Here is a 20,474-nt window from a genome sequence, read left to right as displayed (position 1 = left end):
GGCCATGCTGCAAATCCTTCTCCATTCTCCTCTTGGGATCTTGGTTACGCATGTACACGTGCCTGGCGTGAATTTAAGTCGCTGGATCCGGGACTTGAACCGCGGTCAACTACATGAGAGTCCAGTGACATAGCCATCGTGCTAACTGCTGGTTCCGTCCATCCTTTTTTTTTTTAATTTCCATTTGTATAGCATATCTTTTTCCAGCCCTTCACGTTTAGCCTATATATGTCTTTATCCATAAGGTGTGTTTCTTATAGGCAACATATAGAGGGTTTCTGTTTTTTTTTTTTTTTTTTTAATCCATTCAGCCAGTTTGTGTCTCTTAATTGGAGAATTTAATCCATTAACATTCAATGTTATTGATGTTTTTAGACCTGTTCCTATTACTAAGTGAGCCATTTTCTTGGTTATTTTTTGCTCTCTTTTAACTGTCCATCTGACTTTTTTGTTTTCCTGATATAGCACTCGGTTCAGAACCTCTTGAAGAGCTGGTCTGGAGTTGGTAATTTCTTTTAGATTTGGTTTATCAGAGAATGTTTAATCATTTTTTCCCGTATGAAGGATAATCTTGCCGGGTATAGTATTCTCGGTTGAAATTATTTTTCATTTAACACTTTGACTATATTTTCCCATTCTTTCCTTTCCTGTGGTTGTTTCTAATGAGAAGTCCAACGTTAGCCTGATGATCTTCATAAGTAACTTGACGTTTCTCTCTTGCCAATTTTAATATCTTGTCTTTGTGTGTGGTTTTGGCTAATCTGGCTATGATGTACCTTGGAGAGGATCTTCTTGGGTTGATTCTATGTGGGTTCCTATGTATTTCTTGGATCTAGATAATTGAATACCTCTCTAGGTTTGGAAGGTTTTATTCCAGGATTTCATGAAATAAATTATCAATGCCCTTATTATTTTCTTCCTCTTCTGGGATACTAATTATCCAGATGTTGGGGCACTTGATGGTATCTGGTATTTCTCATTTAGTATCCTCATTTTTCTTGGTTGTTTTCTCAATCTTTTTTATACTTCTTTCAAAGTCAGAGGTTTTGTCTTCTACATTTGAGATTTGATCTTTGGCATGATCTAATCTATTTCTAATTCTTTTGAGGGAGGTTTTAATTTCCTGTATTCTTCATTCCCAACAATTCAGTTTGATTCTTTTTTAAGGTGTCTATTTCTTCTTTCAAATTGTGAAAAGACTTCCTCATCTCCTGAAGCTCATTGTCTCTTTTCTCTTGCACCTCAATTAGTTTGGTCATTACAAATATTCTGAATTGCTTATCAGACATATCCAGGACTTCCATTGTATTGTCTGTGGGTGATGTGGAATTGATGTTTTCCCTTGGGGGAGAGACATTTAGTTCGTTGCTCATATTTCTTGTGCCTCTGCGATTGTTCCTAGTCATCTGATGATCTACACATTCCTTCCTAAATCATTCAAGGTATCTCTGAGCATTCAAGATGTCCAGGAGTAGAAAGTTGGCGATCTCTCTTCTGCTCTGCCTCCCTGTTGCTCACCAGCAACCTATACTGTTGTCACTTGTCCTGGGTGACCCAAAGTCCTCCCTGTTTCTAAAGAACAAGTGTGCTTCCAACTGAGCTGCTGAGCTTCACTTCAGGAGCAAAGAAAAGATCTCGTGGTACGCCTTGGCGCCACACACTATCCAGAACACCGAAGTCCTGAGAGTCCAAAGGAGAGTGGGGGTGGAGGGATGAGCTACAGGTCCCAGCCTTTAGGGCCTGCAGCCACAAGCAGCCAGGTGTCCAGCAAGGCCGCTAGCTTGAACTGGTCTCCCATTCCATTTTGAAATAGGCCCTGCTGTAGGGAATCTAGTTAAATAAGAGTATGTTACAAATGAAACCCACCATTTATTTTGTAGTAGACATTTCCCTCACATATCTAGTTAGAGTTATTCATTGTTTAAAGTTTATTTAGTTATTGAGAGAGAGAGAGAGAGAGAGAGAGAGAGAGGCATGCCCTCAGCAGGGTCCTTTAACTGCAGTCGTCCCCATCTCAACCAGCCCAGATGCACACACACCTGGCATGCTGAGACCTCGGACACAAACCCAGGACCTTTCCCATGTGTGTCCAGCTGTGCCACCACTGTGCTAACACCTGGCCTGTCTTTTTACATTTCGGAGAAGGGAACTCCAAAGCTAATTAGAAGCTGAGCACATGGGAGGAGCTTATTAATTGGTCTTTGCTGAGGAATGGTCTAACTGGACCTTTCTTTGGGGAAGGAAGGGTGGAGTTACTATCTTCCATTGGTGAAGAAGTGTATCACTGATCTCATCCAGGTTGTGTGTGCGTGTGTGCCCAAGATCCTGAGAGGAGAAGGAGGAGAAGGGATTGCAGCGTGGCCATCCCCCTGGAGGGTGATTTCTTGCTCACTGTCTGTCTGTCGGTCTGTCTCTCTCTCTCTCTCTATATATATATATACACATATGTATGTATATATGTATGTATATATACATACATATGTATATGTATATATACGTGTATATGTATACGTATATACATATGTACGTGTATACGTATATACATATATACGTATATACGTATATATATATCTCCGACAAGTGTATGTGCCCTATAGCAAAAATCTCTCTTACAAAAAAGAGAATTGTATCACTGATAAGAAAATATTTCTGTCAGAAACTGAGAAAAACAACGAAGAGAGGGTTCAAAGCTATTTTATAGACTGTCCTAAGCCTGCCAAGGGCCAGAGGCAGGACTGTTGTTGGTATGTAAGGACAGTGGTTCTCAAAGTGTGGTCTTTGATCAGTGTCATCAGCAACTTGTTAGATGTGTACATTCTTGGCCGTACTCCAGAGTGGCTGAATCAGAAATTCTGGGAGTGTGGCTCAGTGATCTATAGTGGAACACGCTGTCCACGTTATTCTGGTACGCCTTAAAATTTGAAAACCACTGCATTCAGCGAACAGCAGGGAGGCGTTCAATAGGGCTGTGAAACCAAGTCACAGAGGGAAAAAACCCTAAGGAGTGAAGTCGGAGAACTAGCTAGGGGCCAGACTGTATGGGGGAGCATGGTGTCTTCAAAATGTTCATGAAATATGTGTATTTTAAAATAGTTAAGCATGGAATTCAAAACTTTTTCATGCCAAAATAAACTCATACTTTAATTCTAATTTTCCATGAATTTTTAAAAGTACCTTTGTGGACCACTATTAGGACTTTGATTATTTTGTGAGATGAGAAGCAGTTGGAAGGTTTTGAATAGAAGAGAGAGATTTATTTATCTATTTTTTACAGGTTTGTGCTATAGGAGAGAGAGAGAGACATAGACATAGACTTACTGGAGAGAGAGAAAGGGAGAGACATAGACAGAGACAGTGGAGGGAAAGTGAGAAATCACCTCCCCAGGGGCGATGGCCACACCATAATACCTTCTTCTCCATTCTTCTCTCGGGATCTTGGGCATGTATGCACGTATGCCCAGCGTGAGTTTCAAGCCACTGGGACTCAAGCCACAGTTGATGACGTGAGAGTCCAGCGATGTAACTGCTATGCCATCAGCTGGCACCTTAACAGATTATTTTGACTATTGTATAGGAACATGAGCGTAGGGGGTTAAGGACTGAAGCAGGGAGACCAGTTTGGACTTTGTCACAATAATATTGATGAGGGACCAGCAGGTGGTGTAATGGCTATGTGGCTAGATTCTCATGTTGTCAACTGCGGTTCAAGTCCCGGACCCGGTGGCTTAAACTCATGCTGGGAACGTGTGCGTGTGTGCCCAAGATCCCGGGAGGAAAATGGAGGAGAAGGGATTGCAGTGTGGCCATCCCCTCAGGGGGGTGATTTCTCACTTTCTGTCTCTCTCTATCGTTCTGGTGAGTGCATGTGCCCTATAACAAAAACTTCTCCAAATAATAATAATAACAAAAATATAGGTGAGAGATGTTGAGTTGAATCAGGGTGGATAGTGGTGGATGTAGTGAGAGACAGCCAGATTTCAGAACTAATTTTTAAAAGAAAATTATTTATTTAATTCCACTTGTTATTATTATTTTTAAAATTCGACCAGAGAGAGAAAGAGGGGGACAAATGGAAAGCGAGAAAGCAAGCCTCCAGGTCTGAGACTCAATTTGTGGTTGGCCATGTAAGAATCCATCACCTTAACAACCACATTACTGCTGACCCCTTCAGAACTAATTTTAGAAGGCCACCAGAATTGGCTGATGGATTCACTCAAATGAAAGACCAGGAACAGTCACTCAGAATTCTCTATGGATCAAAGAGAGGGAAAAGTAAACAAGTCAGTAGATAGAAAAGTAGTAACTTACGGCATCAAGCTGTGACAATGTGATATATTCTTCTGGTTTCTGGTGTTTCGTTTAGAGACCTGGATCTCAAGTGTGCTGGGCAAGGTGCCACTATTCTTACAGACTGCTAGAGAAACATTGTCAGGTGTATTCCAATTTTGATGTTCTGTTGACTGTTAAAGCAATTCTATGTTAACGACTTATTTTCTGTTTTTGCCATAAGGCATGTGTGCTTGCCAGAAAGAGACACAAAGAGAGAAAGTGAGAAATCACCTTCCGGGGTGGGGGTGATTTCTTTCTGGATTTGAGCACTCACGCACCTGCGCCTGGCATGATCTTCAAGCTTCTGGACCTGAACTGCATAGCCGGCCATGTGGGATCCAGCACTTTAACCTCCACGCCACCTGAGGGTCCAATGACTTTTTTTTTAAATGCAGAGTGCACATCTTGCATAAGGGAGAGAGTGAGAGAGACTGGCCATCCCTCCCAGTGGGGCCTGGTCATGCCATAGTACCCTTTCCTCCAGTTCTCCATCCTGTCAGGGTCCTGGGCAGGTGTGCAGGCACATGCATGCACTCGACATATGAGCTGCTGGGCCAGGATTTGACCCTGCTTAGCCATGTGGGGTCTGACTTCCTCTACGAGTGCTTAACTGCTGTGCTATGGAGCCAGCCCTTGTTAATGACTTCTCACTGGCACGATCCCCATAGCCTCACCTTCTCTAGATGCTTTACTGACTATTCTCGACTAGAAATTTCCATCACTCTTGGCTTTGAGACCCTACTCTCTCCCCATTCTTCCCCCTTTTTTGTTGCTTCTTCTTGGTCTACTTTTTTTCTTTTTTCTTTTTGTGCTCAACCTCTTTTTTTTTTTTTTTTTTTTTTTTTAAGGAGATAGTTTTGTGCCTGTACTTGCCAGAGAGACAGAAAGTGTGAAATCTCTCCCCAGGGAAGATATCCACACCACAATCCCTTCTCCTCCATTTTCCTCTCAGGATTTTGGGCATACACACACACACACACACACACACACACACACACCACATGGCATGAGCTCTAAGCTGCTGGGTCCAGGACTTGAACTGCAGTTGACTATGTAGATGTCCAGCGATATAGTCATTACACCATCTGCTGGTCCCTGTGCTCAACCTCTTAATTTGAGGTTTTCTTGATGTTTTAGTACCTTTTTCTGTATGTTTTCCATCAGTAATTCCACCACTACTTGAACATTGCTCTTATTCCGTATCTTAGTCTCTTCCTAAATTCCAGAACTGAATTTTCAATTATTTGCTGAATATTGCTCATTATTCTCTAAATTCATTGTTTTCTCTTATTTCAACCATGCTCTTCTTTGTGTGTTTCTTTTGTGTATATGTATGTATGTGTTCGTGTGGTTTTTGTTTTTAAAATTTTTTTGAAGACAGGGTCTTACTACTCTGTGACCCTCCTGTTTTCAGCCTGCTGAGTAGTTGGGTCTACAGGCATGCACCACTGTACCCAGCTTTTTATTGTGACCCAGGTACAAACCAGGGACTCCGTGTGGCCTCAGTCTGCTGAGCAGCATTGTGTAACACACACTGCCATGACTAGAACTCTCTCTTGTATATTTCTAACCAGTTTATTAACATTACCAGTCACTGTGTCTCCCCCGCATTCTAACCAGTTACTCTCCAGACTATTAGCTGTACCTGTGACATTCCCTTCCCCTTTTCCTTATGCCCCACCCATCACTGCCTTAATTTAGTTGTGGTTGTCTCTTATTTATTTATTTGGAGAGGTTTTTGCTATAGGGTGCGTGTGCTCACCAGACAGACAGAGAGAGTCAGAGAGACAGAAAGCGAGAAATCACCCCCCAGGGAGGATGGCCACACTGCAATCCCTTTTCCTCCATTGTCCTCTTGGGATCTTGGGCACGCACACATGCCCAGTGTGAGTTTAAGCCATTGGCTCTGGGACTCGAACCACGGTCGACTACATGGAAGTCCAACGACATAGCCATTACGTCAACTGCTGGTCCCAGTTGCGGTTGTCTCTAATTGGCACTGCTATTTCAGATTCTTAACTGTGTTCCCTGGTTCCAGAAAGAAGAGCAAATGTAATTTTTTAAAACATAAAATAGGTACTGTTTGAAAGCTGACTTTCTCACTTCTAGGCAAATTAAAAAGAAATTTTATAGTTTTTTTATGTGGTATTTATTTTCCCTGGTAAAAGTAGGCATAAGAATTATTGTTATAGAAAATCAGTCTATGACTACTTTAATCTTTTTGCTTCATTAAAGAGTCTTTTCTCATTTTTATGATTATCTCCAGGAGAATCGGATACATGAGTTTATAGGATTATGAGGAACACTTTCAATAAATATAATGATAGAGAACTTAAAAACTATTAGACACAGCCTACTCACTCAATCTGTTGAAGGTCAATTGTCCTTAAAGCTTGTTATTGTATAAAGCTATGGTTAAATCTTCATAGATAAAAGTTATTTCAGTAAAACAGGTTTTCTGTTTTAACAAGGGAATTAAGTAATAATGACTCCGAGTCAATTTATCTTACCCTCTTGAGTAAAAATCTATTTCTAAAGGTATGATGATTAATTTAAATACTTTTCCCAGATTTTTATCTTTCCTACAGTATATATGAAGTTATATTAGATATAAAACAGTATTATTACTGGAAAATGAACCAAGTACAATGATCTATCAATTGTTGAATTTAAGTTCTGTTATATGATGTCTGAAATATTCTGCTTCTGAATGCTAAATTTTTAAAAGAGTCAAAAAGGGTTTTCAGTGTCCTAAAGAAAATACTTTTTATAAAGCTTACAAAATTATTTTTCAGGAGCAAATTGCCTAACATATTTTTTTTTAAGGTTTTTGTAATAGGGTGTGTATGCTTGCTGGAGAGGTGAGAGACAGAGACAGAAAGAGAGAAAGTGAGAAATCATTCCCTAAGGAAGATGGTCATGCCGTAACTCTTCTCCTCTATTTTCCTCCTTGGATTTTGGGCATGCATGCACATGTTCCTGACGTGACTTTCAAGTCACCAGGTCCAGGACTTGAGCTATGAGTTGCCATGTGGGAGTCTAGTGCCTTAACCACTACACCACCTGCTGCCCCTCCCTAGCATAATTTGATTAGCACTTTTCTACCCGAAGCAAAATTTCAGCTGCTTTAGGCCTCGGCTCAGAGAACTCTTGATTCTTTAAAATTATTTCATAACATTCTACCTTTCTAATCTATTAGTTCAAAACAATGTATATATATATATATATTTTTTTTTTTTGAGAGGTTTTTGCTCTAGGGTACGTGCACTTGCCAGAAAGACAGAGAAAGATAGAGAGACAGGAAGCAAGAAATCATCCCCCAGGGGGGATGGTCACACCACAATCCTTTCTCCTCCATTCTCCTCTCAGGATCTTGGGCACGCATGCACACACGCCCAGCGTGAGTTTAAGCCGCCGGGTTCAGGACTCAAACCCAGTTGACTACATGGGAGTCCAGCAACATAGCCATTACGCCAACTGCTGGTCCCACCAAAAACAATACTTTTTTAAACCTTTGCTGTATGCCCAAGCACTGCTCCACGTGCTAGGGAATCAGTAACAAATAAAACAGAAAATGTTACTGCCTTTTTTGGGCCTACATTCCCAGTGTAGAATATGAAGTTGGCAAAACCTCTTTCTCATAATTTTATGTAAGACTTTCATTTCAAATTATAAAATGTCTAAATAAAGAAAAATTAAAGCCCAAATAATGATTCTAATATTCATGCTTTAATTTAGATCTAGTTATAAACTCAGTCATAGTTCCTAAGTTTAGCATAATTCTAAATTTTACAAGTTCTTGTTATACAACCTATTAGGTACAAATGAATTTGCATCTTCCCATTAGTTTTCCATTTTAAAGTATCTTCCTTAAGTTATGAATATCAATCCCTAGCCATAGTTTTGTGGAATACTCTCTATGTTTAACCCTAAACTGTTTCAGTCTAGTAGGCTTTTAGCTCCTGCCCCTTTCTTGCAGCTTTATGGAGGTCTAATTGACATACAATAAGCTACACAAATTTAAAGTCTATAATTTGGTGAGTTTTGATAGTAAATATCTGTAAAACTGTCACCACAATCAAGAAAATGAACATGTACATTACTCCTGAACATTCAGAAAGATATTAGTGTGTGTTCTTGTGTATTATATTTTTAAAAACTAAAGCACATAAAAATATTTAGCAGGGATCCTGATTTCAGGTAATTTGCAGAATGAATTGATTGGCTGAACCCTCCCAGAGATGAACAGTTTTAAAATTTAGACAAACTATTGGGTCGTTGGAAACGTCATGATGTGTTTTCCAAAATTTCATGATGACTTTTCCAACGACCCAATATTTGATGGCAATGGGAAGTGATCAAACGTAGGTAAAAACTAGTTTACCCTTGAAGAGACCACAACCACCATGAGTAGGAATTGCCAAGTGTGTGATCTACCATGGATAAGAACTGCAAAGTGTGTGATTTTTTTACTTGAGGGAGTTTCCCAATTCCTGGATCTCGTGGGGCAGAAAACCAACAGTTGTATTAGCTCAGGTTGCAGAAGAGAGCTCAAAGCCAGCAATTTCCAGTTGTTAGAAATTTGGGGAAGAAATTCTACGAGTGCAGAAACAATGAGATCCAAACTTTGAGCATAACATCTACTTAAATCTTTGGTAACCACAGAAGTACCTTTAGTGCATGTGCGTAGGGATGACCTGAGGCTGGCAGAAATGTGAAAGGGGCCTATAATTGAAAGACAGATACACTGGCTAAGATTCGTGTCTTTGTTGCTTTTTGGACTAAGTGCCCTCTGTGTCTTAGGCATGACTATCATGGCAGAAAGTTGAAATTTTACTGACTTGAATTATCAGATGACAGAGCCTGGCGCTGACAGAGCAGGTGGAAGTTTATGGGGAAATCCCAGAAACAAGAGAACCACAGAGAGAACGAGCCCCAAAGTCTGAATATAAATTCTGCCCGAACCTTTGGCTGATATTTAACTATACAGGTGCAGAAGAGATCCCCAAAGGCCTAGGCTAAAACCCAATACTCCGTAGCCGAGAGAACCACGCAAAGAGATGACTGCTCAACGTGGTGGGAGAGACAAGAGTCTGCCGTTAGAGTCTAGGCAAGTTGACAGCCCTTGAGATGGAAGAAAACAGTAATCCTCAGAACGTAACAGTACCCAGATTCACAACATATTATTTACACTGTTCAGTTACTTGAGCATTGTAGTGAAAGAGGTCTGTGCATCTTCCATAGCTGATCACCTTCCAAAAGTCATGGTTTCTGCCTCACTTTCACCTTCCAAATCATAGGCAAGTTCCTCTGACTGGCAGAATGTAAAGCTATAGAAAGGCATTTTGAGGACTGTAGCCCTAGGCCTTAAAAGGGACTGGCGGTGATGGTCCCGAGTGAACTTAGCAGAGTTGCACACCTCATTCACAGCATGCATTTACTCTGTCCCTCCCACCTTTTTTTTTTTTTTTTTTTTTGGAGACGTTTTTGCTATAGGGTGCGCACTTGCCAGAAAAACAGAGAGCAGAGAGAGACAAGAGAGACAGAAAGCAAGAAATCACCCCCCAGTGGTGGGGGGGATGGCCACACCACAGTCCTTTCTCTTCCATTCTCCTCTTGGGATCTTGGGCACGCGCGCACATGTGCCCGTCATGAGTTTAAGCCACCAGGTCTGGGACTTGAACCGCAGTCGACTAAATGGGAGTCCAGAGACATAGCCATTAGACTAACTGCTGGTCCCCCTCCCACCTTTCTTGATCTTGTCGTAGACCCTAGTATATTATGTCTCCATTGGTTATTATTGCAATCCTAGAGTCTGATGTTTTACATGTGTTCGTGGAATCATTTTAGATTGCTTCCCATAGCTATAGACATCTTTCTTTTTTTAAAAAAAAGAATTATTTTATTTAACTTTATTTATTTATTTTTTTTAATTTGAAAGGAGGGAGAGAGAGAGGAAAAGTGAGAAATCAAGCTGCCAGGTCTGAGACTCAAGTAGCAGTTGGCCACGTGGGAGTCCAGCACCCTTAACCACCATGCCCCCTGCCGGCCCCAACTATAGACATCTTTCTAATTATTACAGAATAACACTAATTTCTCTCAGACCTGTTTTCAGAACTAAATCTGAGATAGGTTCACTCTTTGAACATCGATTATATCTTATTACTCACTTGAGCGAAGGCCCAGTTTGTCAGAGCCGCAAACAGGAATTTCATCAATAATTTAGGTTCCCAAGGCCAACGGTGGTGTGGTGGTTCAGGCGCTGGACTCTCATGTGGCCAATTACAGTTCAAGTCCCGAATCCAGCGGCTTGAAATCACATGGAGTGCTTGTGTGTGTGTGTGTGTGTGTGTGTGTGTGTGCCTAAAATCCCAGGAGGGGGATGGATTGCAGTGTGGGCATCCCCACAGGGGGTGATTTCTCATTTTACCTTTCACTGCCTCTCTGGTGAGTATATACATCCTATTGCAAAACCTTAAAAAAATTTAGATTCCCAGACCTAGTAAAGAAATATATAAAGACTGCATGAGTAATTTTTTAAAACACTGAGAAATCTCACTATTTGCATTTGATGAATACTTGAAGCTAAAGTTCAGAACAGGATTACAGAATAGAATCTTTTTTCCACACTGATAGAGAAAATGTTCATGTCGTGTTTAACCTGTGCTGGTCTGAAGCCAGAGAGCCACGCTCTAGTCTGTCCATGGTTAAACTCACTCGAGCAAAGGCCCAGGTTGTCAGAGCCACAAACAGAGATTCATCAATAATTTAGATTCCCAGAGCCAATAGGTGGTGTGGTAGTTAAGGCTCTGGACTCCCACATGGCTGACTACAGTTTGAGTCACAGACCTGGTGGCTTGAAATCACGTGGGGTGCATGTATATGCATGCCTAAAATCCTAGGAGGAGAATGGGTTGCATAATAACAGCCCTTATTATTTTCTTTAAACATTTTTTGCTAGAGGACATATACTCTTACTGGAGAGAAACAGAGGGCAGGTGGTAAGAAAGCACCCCCTATGAGAAATGGCCTTGCTATAATCTTCTCCATCTCTCCTTCTTTTGGGGATTTGGGGCACTCATTCACATATGCCTGGCATGTTTCTTAAGCTACTGGTTCTGGGGCTTTGAGCCACATAGTTGGCCATGTGGGATCTAGCCACCTTAACCACCATTCTACTCACTGACCCAACAACCCTATTTATCACTCTTTTATCTCCCTCTTTACCTATTCACCTATAGATTTTTTAAAATTATTTTTAACATTTAAAAATTTTTTTTAACATTTGGTCATCTTATATGACCAAGCGGATGCTGAAAAATTGAAACCCAGCTCAGAATACTAATGATTATTTCATTACTTTCTAAATAACTGCATTTAAAAAACTTGACAGGTTTAATATACATTTTTTTAAATTCTATGTGACTGAGAAGTATGATTTAGCTTACAGAATGATTTAATATGTGAGTACTAATATTTCTGTTTTTGGCAATATTCTTCTACTTAGCAGAAAGATGTTTAAACTTCGATAGTGTGGTCTATGATCAAAATTCATTTGTGAACTGATAGAACTTTTACTACTGGCAGTTTTAGTCATGACTGAAATATCAATTCTGTACATATGAGTGATTTTTTAATATTTAGGTGTTCTTAATCAATAATTCTTCAAATTATATTGGTTTTATGATACAGAATTAAGTGCTAGCAGCTCAAAGCTATATATTTATATTAGGCCTCAATACATAACATTTGGCATATTTGAATCATACCTGCTGATGTTGGTGGTAAAATGACATCGGTAGGTAGGTAGATAATACTAGCCAGTTCACTAGTTCTTGTAATCTAGTTCAGTTTAAAACAAGTAACGTTTTTGCTCATAAGCATCTTGAGCAAGTCTATGCTAGATGCAAGACTGGCAGTGTGTGGAGAATAATATTCAAAGTACGATGTGAAGTCATTGGATTTAATAAAGAATTATTTTAGACTTTAAGACTCTATATTTTGTTTAAATAGGGCAGGCAGCATATAGATTATTTAGTGATATATGAAAATATCTATTTTAACAGGTAAATATTGGGAAGATGGATTCACCCATTGAAAAGTGGAACCTAATAATTGGCAACTTGGCTTTAAAGCAGGTACGCGATTCACATATTTGTTTGCAGATCTTTTATTTATGGTCTTGAGAGTCATCTGTAAGAAAGGAGTAAATATTAGTACTGTGAAATCTACCATTTAATTGCTTCAGGGGCTACCAAGACAATAATTTATGCCTTGAAGAAATGGATTCCTGTGATCTCTGAAATTGATCTAAAAATTGATCTGAAATTTCTCTAGAGATTGATCAGGTTCTTCCAAATATTAAAAATATGTGATGTACAAAATAACATTTCCTATTATAACTGTGTAACAGAGCCAGAATTTGAGTTGATATCTATACAGATATTTAGCATGTCATTGCTCAGGTGCTATTTTTCTACTTTATTATTTTTTTTAGTAAATCATCTATTTATTAGGTTGTTGGGAAAGTCATGACATACTTTTCTGTTTTTCTATGCAAAAATGACTTTCTCAACAACCCAATAATTAAACCGAGTTATTTTCTATATATTTTGCTTAGCTATTTGTTTAAGTTGGGTTTTCCTTAACTTGTTAATTTATTAGTGTTAATATAAACAAACACATTAAAGCACCAATTACAAATGCACTAAACGGTATTACATATCATCCATAGCCTTATCTCAGGTGAGTATTTCTTCTTCCTCTCCCTTTTCCTATCTCTAAGACAGAAGACTGCAGCTCCCTCCCCCTAGTGACTAGCTAACCTGTGCTTAGGGTCTATACATTAATTTTACTCCTTGGTTCAACTAGGACACAGTGTTGGGAACATAGTTGCAGAAATATAATTTTTTTTGGAGAGGAGTTTGCTACAGGGTGTGTGTGCTCGCCAGAAAGAGAGATAGAAAGCTAGAAATCACCCCCCGGGGTGGATGGCCATGCCGCAATCCCTTCTCCTCTTGGGGTCTTGGGCATGCACGCAAATGCGCCTAGCATGAATTTAAGCCACCAGGTCCGGAACTTGAACTACGGTCGACTACATGGGAGTTCAGCGACATAGCCATTATGCTAACTGCTGGTCCCCAGAAATATAATTTCATGCAATGTATTTAAAAGACAAAGAAATAGAGAATCTTTTCACATATGGGTTGTTCTTTGAATATCTGTGCACTTGCTCCTAAAATCGTACAGTTGGCAATGAGAAAATATAGACTCTTGGGCTGACTCCTGTTTAAAAGAGCTGACTGGCCATGGTTTGAATCCTGCCCGCAGCAGTTGGAAAAACACACAGGATGCCTGCGTGTGCATGCCCCAAATCCCAACAGGAAAGAGAAATGGAGACATGATTGTGATATGACCATGCCCCAGTGGGGGTTACTTTCTCCCTGTCTCTCTGTTTCTCTCTATCTCTCCCTTTCTCTGTGGTCAAAGTGTGTATTCTCTGGCAATTAAAAAAGAAAGAAGACAAGAAAATATATTCCACTTTAGTCTTTAAAGCTCTTACCAAGTAATATAAGCTGTAGTATAAATTATTCATCAAATCATTCTAGTCATTTCTGTCTCTGCTTTTAAGTTTTCCTTTCAGTTTTATCCTCTACCCTTCTCTGTCATTCTCTCTCCCTGTGACTATTGTCCAGAAAGGGAGCCAGAGAGTCCGGGGCTTTGCTGATCCTAGTTTCCTCTTGGTCTGCCCCACCCACCAAGGACCTATGAGCGTAGGGAACCCCGAGCAGGCCTGTCAGGACACAACTGGTGAAGCTGTCTTTCTATCCACCAGTCTGTCTGTCACCCTGTGAGGCTGGCACTGATTGGTTGGAGCCCAGTTACCACTGGACAAAACAAAGAAAACAAGATGGCAGGGTAGCAGTGAGTTAGGGGAGAGATGGTTTTCTCCCAAGGCTTTATCTGCTACCCCTTATGGAGGAGTAGATGGGTATGGGGGTGCAGTGGGGTGGGTGGGCCTGATGTTTCCTTGGCTGGAGACTGGCTGTGGAGAGTAGAGATGGAAAAGTGTAGAAGGGACAGGAAGGTCATGCTCTTGCTTACTGTAGGGTGTACTCTTCTGGGTATTAAATAGGGTCTCAGGGTGATTACCTGTCACAGAATTCTTCATGTGTATGGGACAGCTGCCTCAACCAGTGCAAATGCTGTCAGATAGAGCAAATTCCCAATCCCATCTGAGGAACCCTTACCTCACTGGGAGGAGTGTGTCCTGCACTAACCTCTGTTCAGACCTAAGGCCCAGATAACCTCCCCAGCTATTACTTAAATCCAGACTTTGCTTTCTCTTAGAAACAATTAGGCATTTCTTTTGCAGGTTTATGGAATAGGGCTCCACCATCTCAGCTGTGTGCTTTCATTTCCTCAGTAACAGACAGACAGACAGACAGATGCATGCATACATTCGGTCCGTGATGTCTGCAGCAGTCTTCTGGCTCTCTTCTCTAGATTTCTCTTCCCGAAAAGACTTGGACTCACGGTGCTAGCATTTACATTATTAATTAATTTTACTGGTTTAAAGTATTTTGATGTTTACTAACCAGAAAGAAAATACCGAACTAGTTTAACCATTGCTGTAGTCATAATGGTGCTTATAGCTGTAATCTCAGCCCTGAATCTGTGAGTGATGTCAACAGGTGCCATTGACGGAATCAACAAGATTTCATCTCCTGGCTTGAATCCAAGAGATCCTGACTCTCTAGTCCTGGCTCTTCCGTGAATTTACAATATAATAGGGTTAGGCTGTTTTGGGAACTTTTCATCTGGAGCCCTGGATTCCTGGCATGGTTTAGTTTCCGAGTTTCTGAGCACCAAGACATTCTATTCAAAGTACTGAGTGCCTCTGTGTTTTCCTAGAGAAAAAGAATCCCTATTCTACAGAGTTTTCACCGGATTGCCAAAGGGTCCATGAGACAAACACAGCTAAGAAGGATGGAATAGATGATTCCTTTAAGGTTTCTAGTAGTTTTGACATTCTATTACTCTAAGAGTTCACAGCTAATGTAAACTTTTCTGAGTTGCTGTTTTCTTTGTTGTTGCCTCTTTGTGCCAAAACTATGGGAAACACTTTGTATAATTATATAATTAATTGAAGTTTCAAAGTTTGATGTTATTGTCATTTTACAGATTGGAAACTGAATTTTGCATAGCATTACTCACAATTGTGATCATTAATGAGGTTATTTTTGACTGTCTTTCTCTCCCATTGACTAAAGGCTCTGGGAGAGCAGGGGATAAATCTGTTTTGACCACTATCGTAGCTTAACACCAAACATAATATACTATACACAGTAGAATCTAAATAAATACTTATTGAATGAATCAATTCAAATAACTTGCCACAAAATTAGTGGTAGATCCAGAAGTCAAATTTGTATCATTTAACTTTAAAATCCAATTGCTTTCCAGTAATGCCTCTAGAGTCAGCCTTCAGATGTATGCACTGGGTAGTTTTCATTGTGAAGGAGGTTTTTCTTATGCGATCTGTGGATTATACCATTAAAATCACGTAGGGGACCCAGCAGGTGTTGTGGTGGTTGAGGCACTGGACTCCTACATGGCTAACCGTGTGGTTCAAGTCCCAGATTGGGTGACTTGAAACTCACATTGGGCGTGTGTGCCCAAAATCCTGAGATGAGAGTGGAGGAGAAGGGATTGCAGTGTGGCTCTCTCTCCTGGGGGATGATTTCTCATTTTCTGTCTCTCTTTCTCTGGTGAGCATGCATGCCCTAAAGCAAAAAACTCTCAAAAATAAATAAATAAATAAATAAATAATCACAAGGGGTACTGTTTAAAACATTCCTGAACTCCTTGCATGCCTGTGGTCACCAGATCAGGGCAGTTTAGGCACCCACAATTTTAGGGAATATCAAAACTAAAATGCACTTACTTCTTTAGAAGGTAATGCAACTCGGTTATTGTATGTCATACTTTCTTCTGACTTCTTGTATGTAATACAACTATTAAATTTTGCATTAAAATTTTAAATTTCTTTTGAAAATGAATGATTCAGTTGGATTTTTATAAAACATTTTTTAGGTCCAGGCAACAGTTGTCGGTTTTCTAGCAGCTGTTTCAGCAATTATATTGGGTTGGATTCCAGAGGGGAAATACTACCTTGATCATTCCATACTGTTGTGCTCTAGCAGTGTGGCAACTGCATTCATTGCATCTCTCCTACAGGGTAAGTGAATTTTTAAGTGTCTACATTGCAGTCTTTTACTAATTTTAAGTGACTTATTTCTCAAGATGGAGAACTTTTTAAAAAGTTACTTATTTAATTTTATTTGTCATTATTATTATTTTAAAATTTGCTACACGGCAAGTGCACTCACCAGAAAGAGAGAGAGGCAGAGAAAGAGAGGGAAAATGAGAAAGCTAACTGCCAGGTCCGGGACTCGAACCATGGTTGGTCATGTGGGAGTCCAGTGCTTCAACTACTATGCCACCTGCTGACCCTGGAGAACTATTTTTACTCACTCAGTATGAAAACAAAGTTTATCTACAAATTTTACAAAATTGTAATTATTTCAGATATGTATTTTGATTTATAAAACTTAGTGTAGAACAGGCTTTCTGAGGTTGATTTCTTGGATTAGGTACTCTGTTCCCAAACAAAATCAGGAAAATAGCCTAGACATTTATTTGTTTCTGTAAGTTAAATTAATTGGGAAACTCCTTTCTGGAAACCAGGCAGGGGATTTACTGGATTGTCACTTGAGTAATGACAAATATTCCAGGAATTCTGAGTTTCAAAAGCAGTCCCAGTGTTAAAAACTATTTTAAGTTTCAAATTTCAAGGGACCAGCAGTTAGCATAATGGCTGTGTCGCTGGACTCCCACGTAGTCAACCCTGGAGGCTGCACGTGCGAGCTTGCCCAAGATCCCAGGAGGAGAGCGGAGAAGGGATTGTGGTGTGGCCATCTCCCCTGGGGGGTGATTTCTCACTTTCTGTCTCTCTGTCTCTCCCTGTCTGTCTGGCGAGTGCACGCACCCTATAGCAAAAAGAAAAACCTCTCCAAAAAAAAAAAAAAAAAATTCTAAAAGATCTTTTTTCACTGTTTCTGTGGCAATACAAATATAACCTTATACTTAAGATAGGATATTGTTGGCTAAAGAATTTTAAAGAGCCAGGAGGTTTTAAAAAGTAACTACGTTAGAACTTTTTAATTGGGTCTTCTTTTCCTTTATGCTAGAACTAGGTTATTATGGATTCATAATCATAAAGACTTGGTTCTTTTTTATTTTGTAATTGCCATCACTGTTATGTCACCAGCAAAGTTAAAAATGTAGGATTCTCCTATCAGGTGATCTTGCAACACAGCTAGATTTTGCGATTAGGTTCTAGAAATATAGAAAGTCTTATTAAAATTAAGATTTGATTTCCAAAATATATTCAAAGATTTTTGCTTTGGTACTTAAATTATATCAGGGGTCTTTTCTTAACTTTATAAAGAATTACTGAAATTGAATGGAGTTAACAGTGGCCAAAATAGGGTAAAATTAAGCTACTGGGAAAATACATTTTTGGTAAAAGAAAAAGAAAAACATATATATAGCATCAGCATTCTGTTCTTTAAGTTAATTTGCTTCTGTTTTCTTTCTGATGTTATTTCATTTGGAAAATACTGTTTAAGACCAGCCAGTGGCATGGTGGTTAATGGCTCACTGTGTGGTTTGATTCTGTACCCATGGCTTGAAAAACATGCTGGGCGTGCACCCTCCTTTCTGAGAGGGAAAAGGGATTGCAGTGCAAATGTTCCTCCAGGGGGTGCTTTCTTACTTTCCCTCTCCCTCTCTCTCCTCGTGAGCACACGCATCTGATAGCACGTTAAAAAAGAGAGAGAGAAAGTTGTTTAACATATTGCAGTTTAATAAGTATTTGAAATGCCTAGGATTTTGAGGACTATCAAAAACTCCAATTTTAAGAACACGTTAGTTTAAAGCTTTCTACTTGGAATAATGTGTATGGTAATATTATGATAACTTGACCTTTATAGTCACATAAATATATGTAAATCAGTTACTATGTTAATCACATTTTATAGATAAGAAAACTGGCCTAGACAGGTAAGGTGACTTGTCCAATTTCATCAGCTTGTTAGCAAATTAAAACCCAACTCTCCCAACTCCCAGACTTTTCTGCTGGACTATAATGCATATGAAATAGCTGTTCTCAGCTAGAAGACATGGATGGCATTGAGTCACGGGAGCACTTCTCATTCAAATTCCATACAGCTCTATTTTTTTTTTTAAGAGGTTTTTGCCTTAGGGCACGTGCATTCGTTGGACAGAAAGAGAGAAAGAGACAGTGAGAGAGAAAGTGAGAAATCACTGCCCAGGGTATGGCCATGCTGCAGTCCCTTCTTGATTTTCCTAGAATCTTGGGCACACACACACACACACACACACACACACACACACACACACGGTGGTGTGTTTCAAGCCACTGGGTCTGGAACTCAAATCCCAGTCAGCTATGTGAGAGTCCAGCAGCATAATTGCTATGCCATCTGCTGGCTCGTCATATTAGCTCTTTTAATGTGCTGATTTTGGAAAAAGAATTCTACACAATCATGTTTTATTGGGTTATCGTATATTTAAATTTTTTTCCACAATTGTCATTTTATTTTCTTTTTACAATGATATTATGGAAAAGGTCAGTTTGGAGATTGAAAAAGACTCCAGAAGCCATTGTTTGATACAAGACAAAAAATTTTTTAAACTTTGATTTTCTGGGCTGAAAACACTGGGCTACCATCATTTTACAGGCTGTGTGACCTGAGGCAAGAATTGAAACCCTTCTCTGTGATTTCAGTTGTATTATCTGTAAAATGAGGACGCTGGAACAAAAGCATTTAGAATAATTTTTACCTTAAAATTGCAGTGAGAGTGTTTATTTTTTCATAGGCATCTTTAAGTGTCCATGTTGATTTATATGATAAGCACAGAAAAGAACTAAACACTTACCATTTTCTCTTTACTGCATCCTCTAATAAATGTGCGTGTATCTGTACAATTGAGCAGGGATATAAATGTTATCCTTTTTCTCCCATTTGCTTGATTCTCGAATATAAGGATTTCAAAGTATAAGCATATAGTCACTTTCCATCTTCTGTTCTCTTGTAGATTTATGGACAGAAACTTTGGGTTTAAAGAATATTTTTTTTACAAAGACTGTTTTTTTTGTTCTGGTCTCCAGCGTTCAAGATTTAATTACTTTCTGCTTTTTAATGCAGTTTTAAATAAGAAAAGCAAACATTTCTAATTACCACATGTGAACAGATCTGTTTTTGTTGGTCTTTGTCCCAGTTGTTATGCATATAATGGTGACTCACCGTTCTTTGATGTTTTCATACAAAAGGACTTCAAAAACTTCGTGGAAATGGAATTAAAGTATGAATTGATTTTGTGGAAAAAAAAAATCTTGAAATCCTTGCATAGTTTTTTAATAATACACATCTTCCCATGTACTTTTTGAAGAACCCTGGTACTTTATTAGAGATTAAAATTTAAATCTTTGGGTTGGATACGTATAAATACATCTAAGATATACATGTCACTAAATTCAAAATATTAGTTTAACACCATTTTGGAGTAGCTTTCAAATGTAACATTGAACTTCTCAAATCCAGGATCCCCATTTGAGTTTGTTGGAAGGCATTTTGTCAACAGAGAATAAAATGTGTTGTTTGGCTTAGTCAGCTCATCTAAGCAGTCTAACTGAAACTGATAGGCTTTGTTTATCTATCCTACATATTTCGATATTTATGAGACTGATTTTCTCTACATCATAGCGTAAAAAGTAATGAACTTTTTTTCCCCCTAGGAATAATAATGGTTGGGGTTATCGTTGGCTCAAAGAAGACTGGTATCAACCCTGACAATGTTGCCACACCCATTGCTGCTAGTTTTGGCGACCTCATAACTCTTGCTATACTAGCTTGGATAAGTCAGGGTTTGTACTCCTCTCTTGGTAAGTTGACTTGAAGCTGAATATAGTATTTTGTTCAGGGTCTCTTTATTTTTAAAGAATTATTTTATTTAATTTTATTTATTTATTTTTAATCTGATCAGAGAGAGTCAGA

At 39.2% G+C, this 20,474-nt stretch overlaps 1 protein-coding gene across 1 annotated transcript in view; it reads left to right on the top strand.

Moving 5' to 3' along the window:
* The window catches only part of SLC41A2 (solute carrier family 41 member 2), a 131,388-nt gene that overhangs the window by 31,293 nt on the left and 79,621 nt on the right, over positions 1 to 20,474 (top strand). The window contains exons 4-6 of the mRNA XM_006141429.3: positions 12,396 to 12,467; positions 16,426 to 16,570; positions 20,216 to 20,362. Of these exons, the coding sequence (XP_006141491.1) occupies positions 12,396 to 12,467; positions 16,426 to 16,570; positions 20,216 to 20,362 (364 nt within the window). The remainder of the gene's footprint in view (positions 1 to 12,395; positions 12,468 to 16,425; positions 16,571 to 20,215; positions 20,363 to 20,474) is intronic.

Source organism: Tupaia chinensis, unplaced genomic scaffold (assembly GCF_000334495.1).
Source record: "Tupaia chinensis unplaced genomic scaffold, TupChi_1.0 Scaffold000054_1, whole genome shotgun sequence".
Taxonomy (NCBI): Eukaryota; Metazoa; Chordata; class Mammalia; order Scandentia; family Tupaiidae; genus Tupaia; species Tupaia belangeri.
The sequence above is the reverse complement of the archived record's forward strand: the minus strand, read 5'-3'. Positions and strand labels throughout refer to the sequence as shown.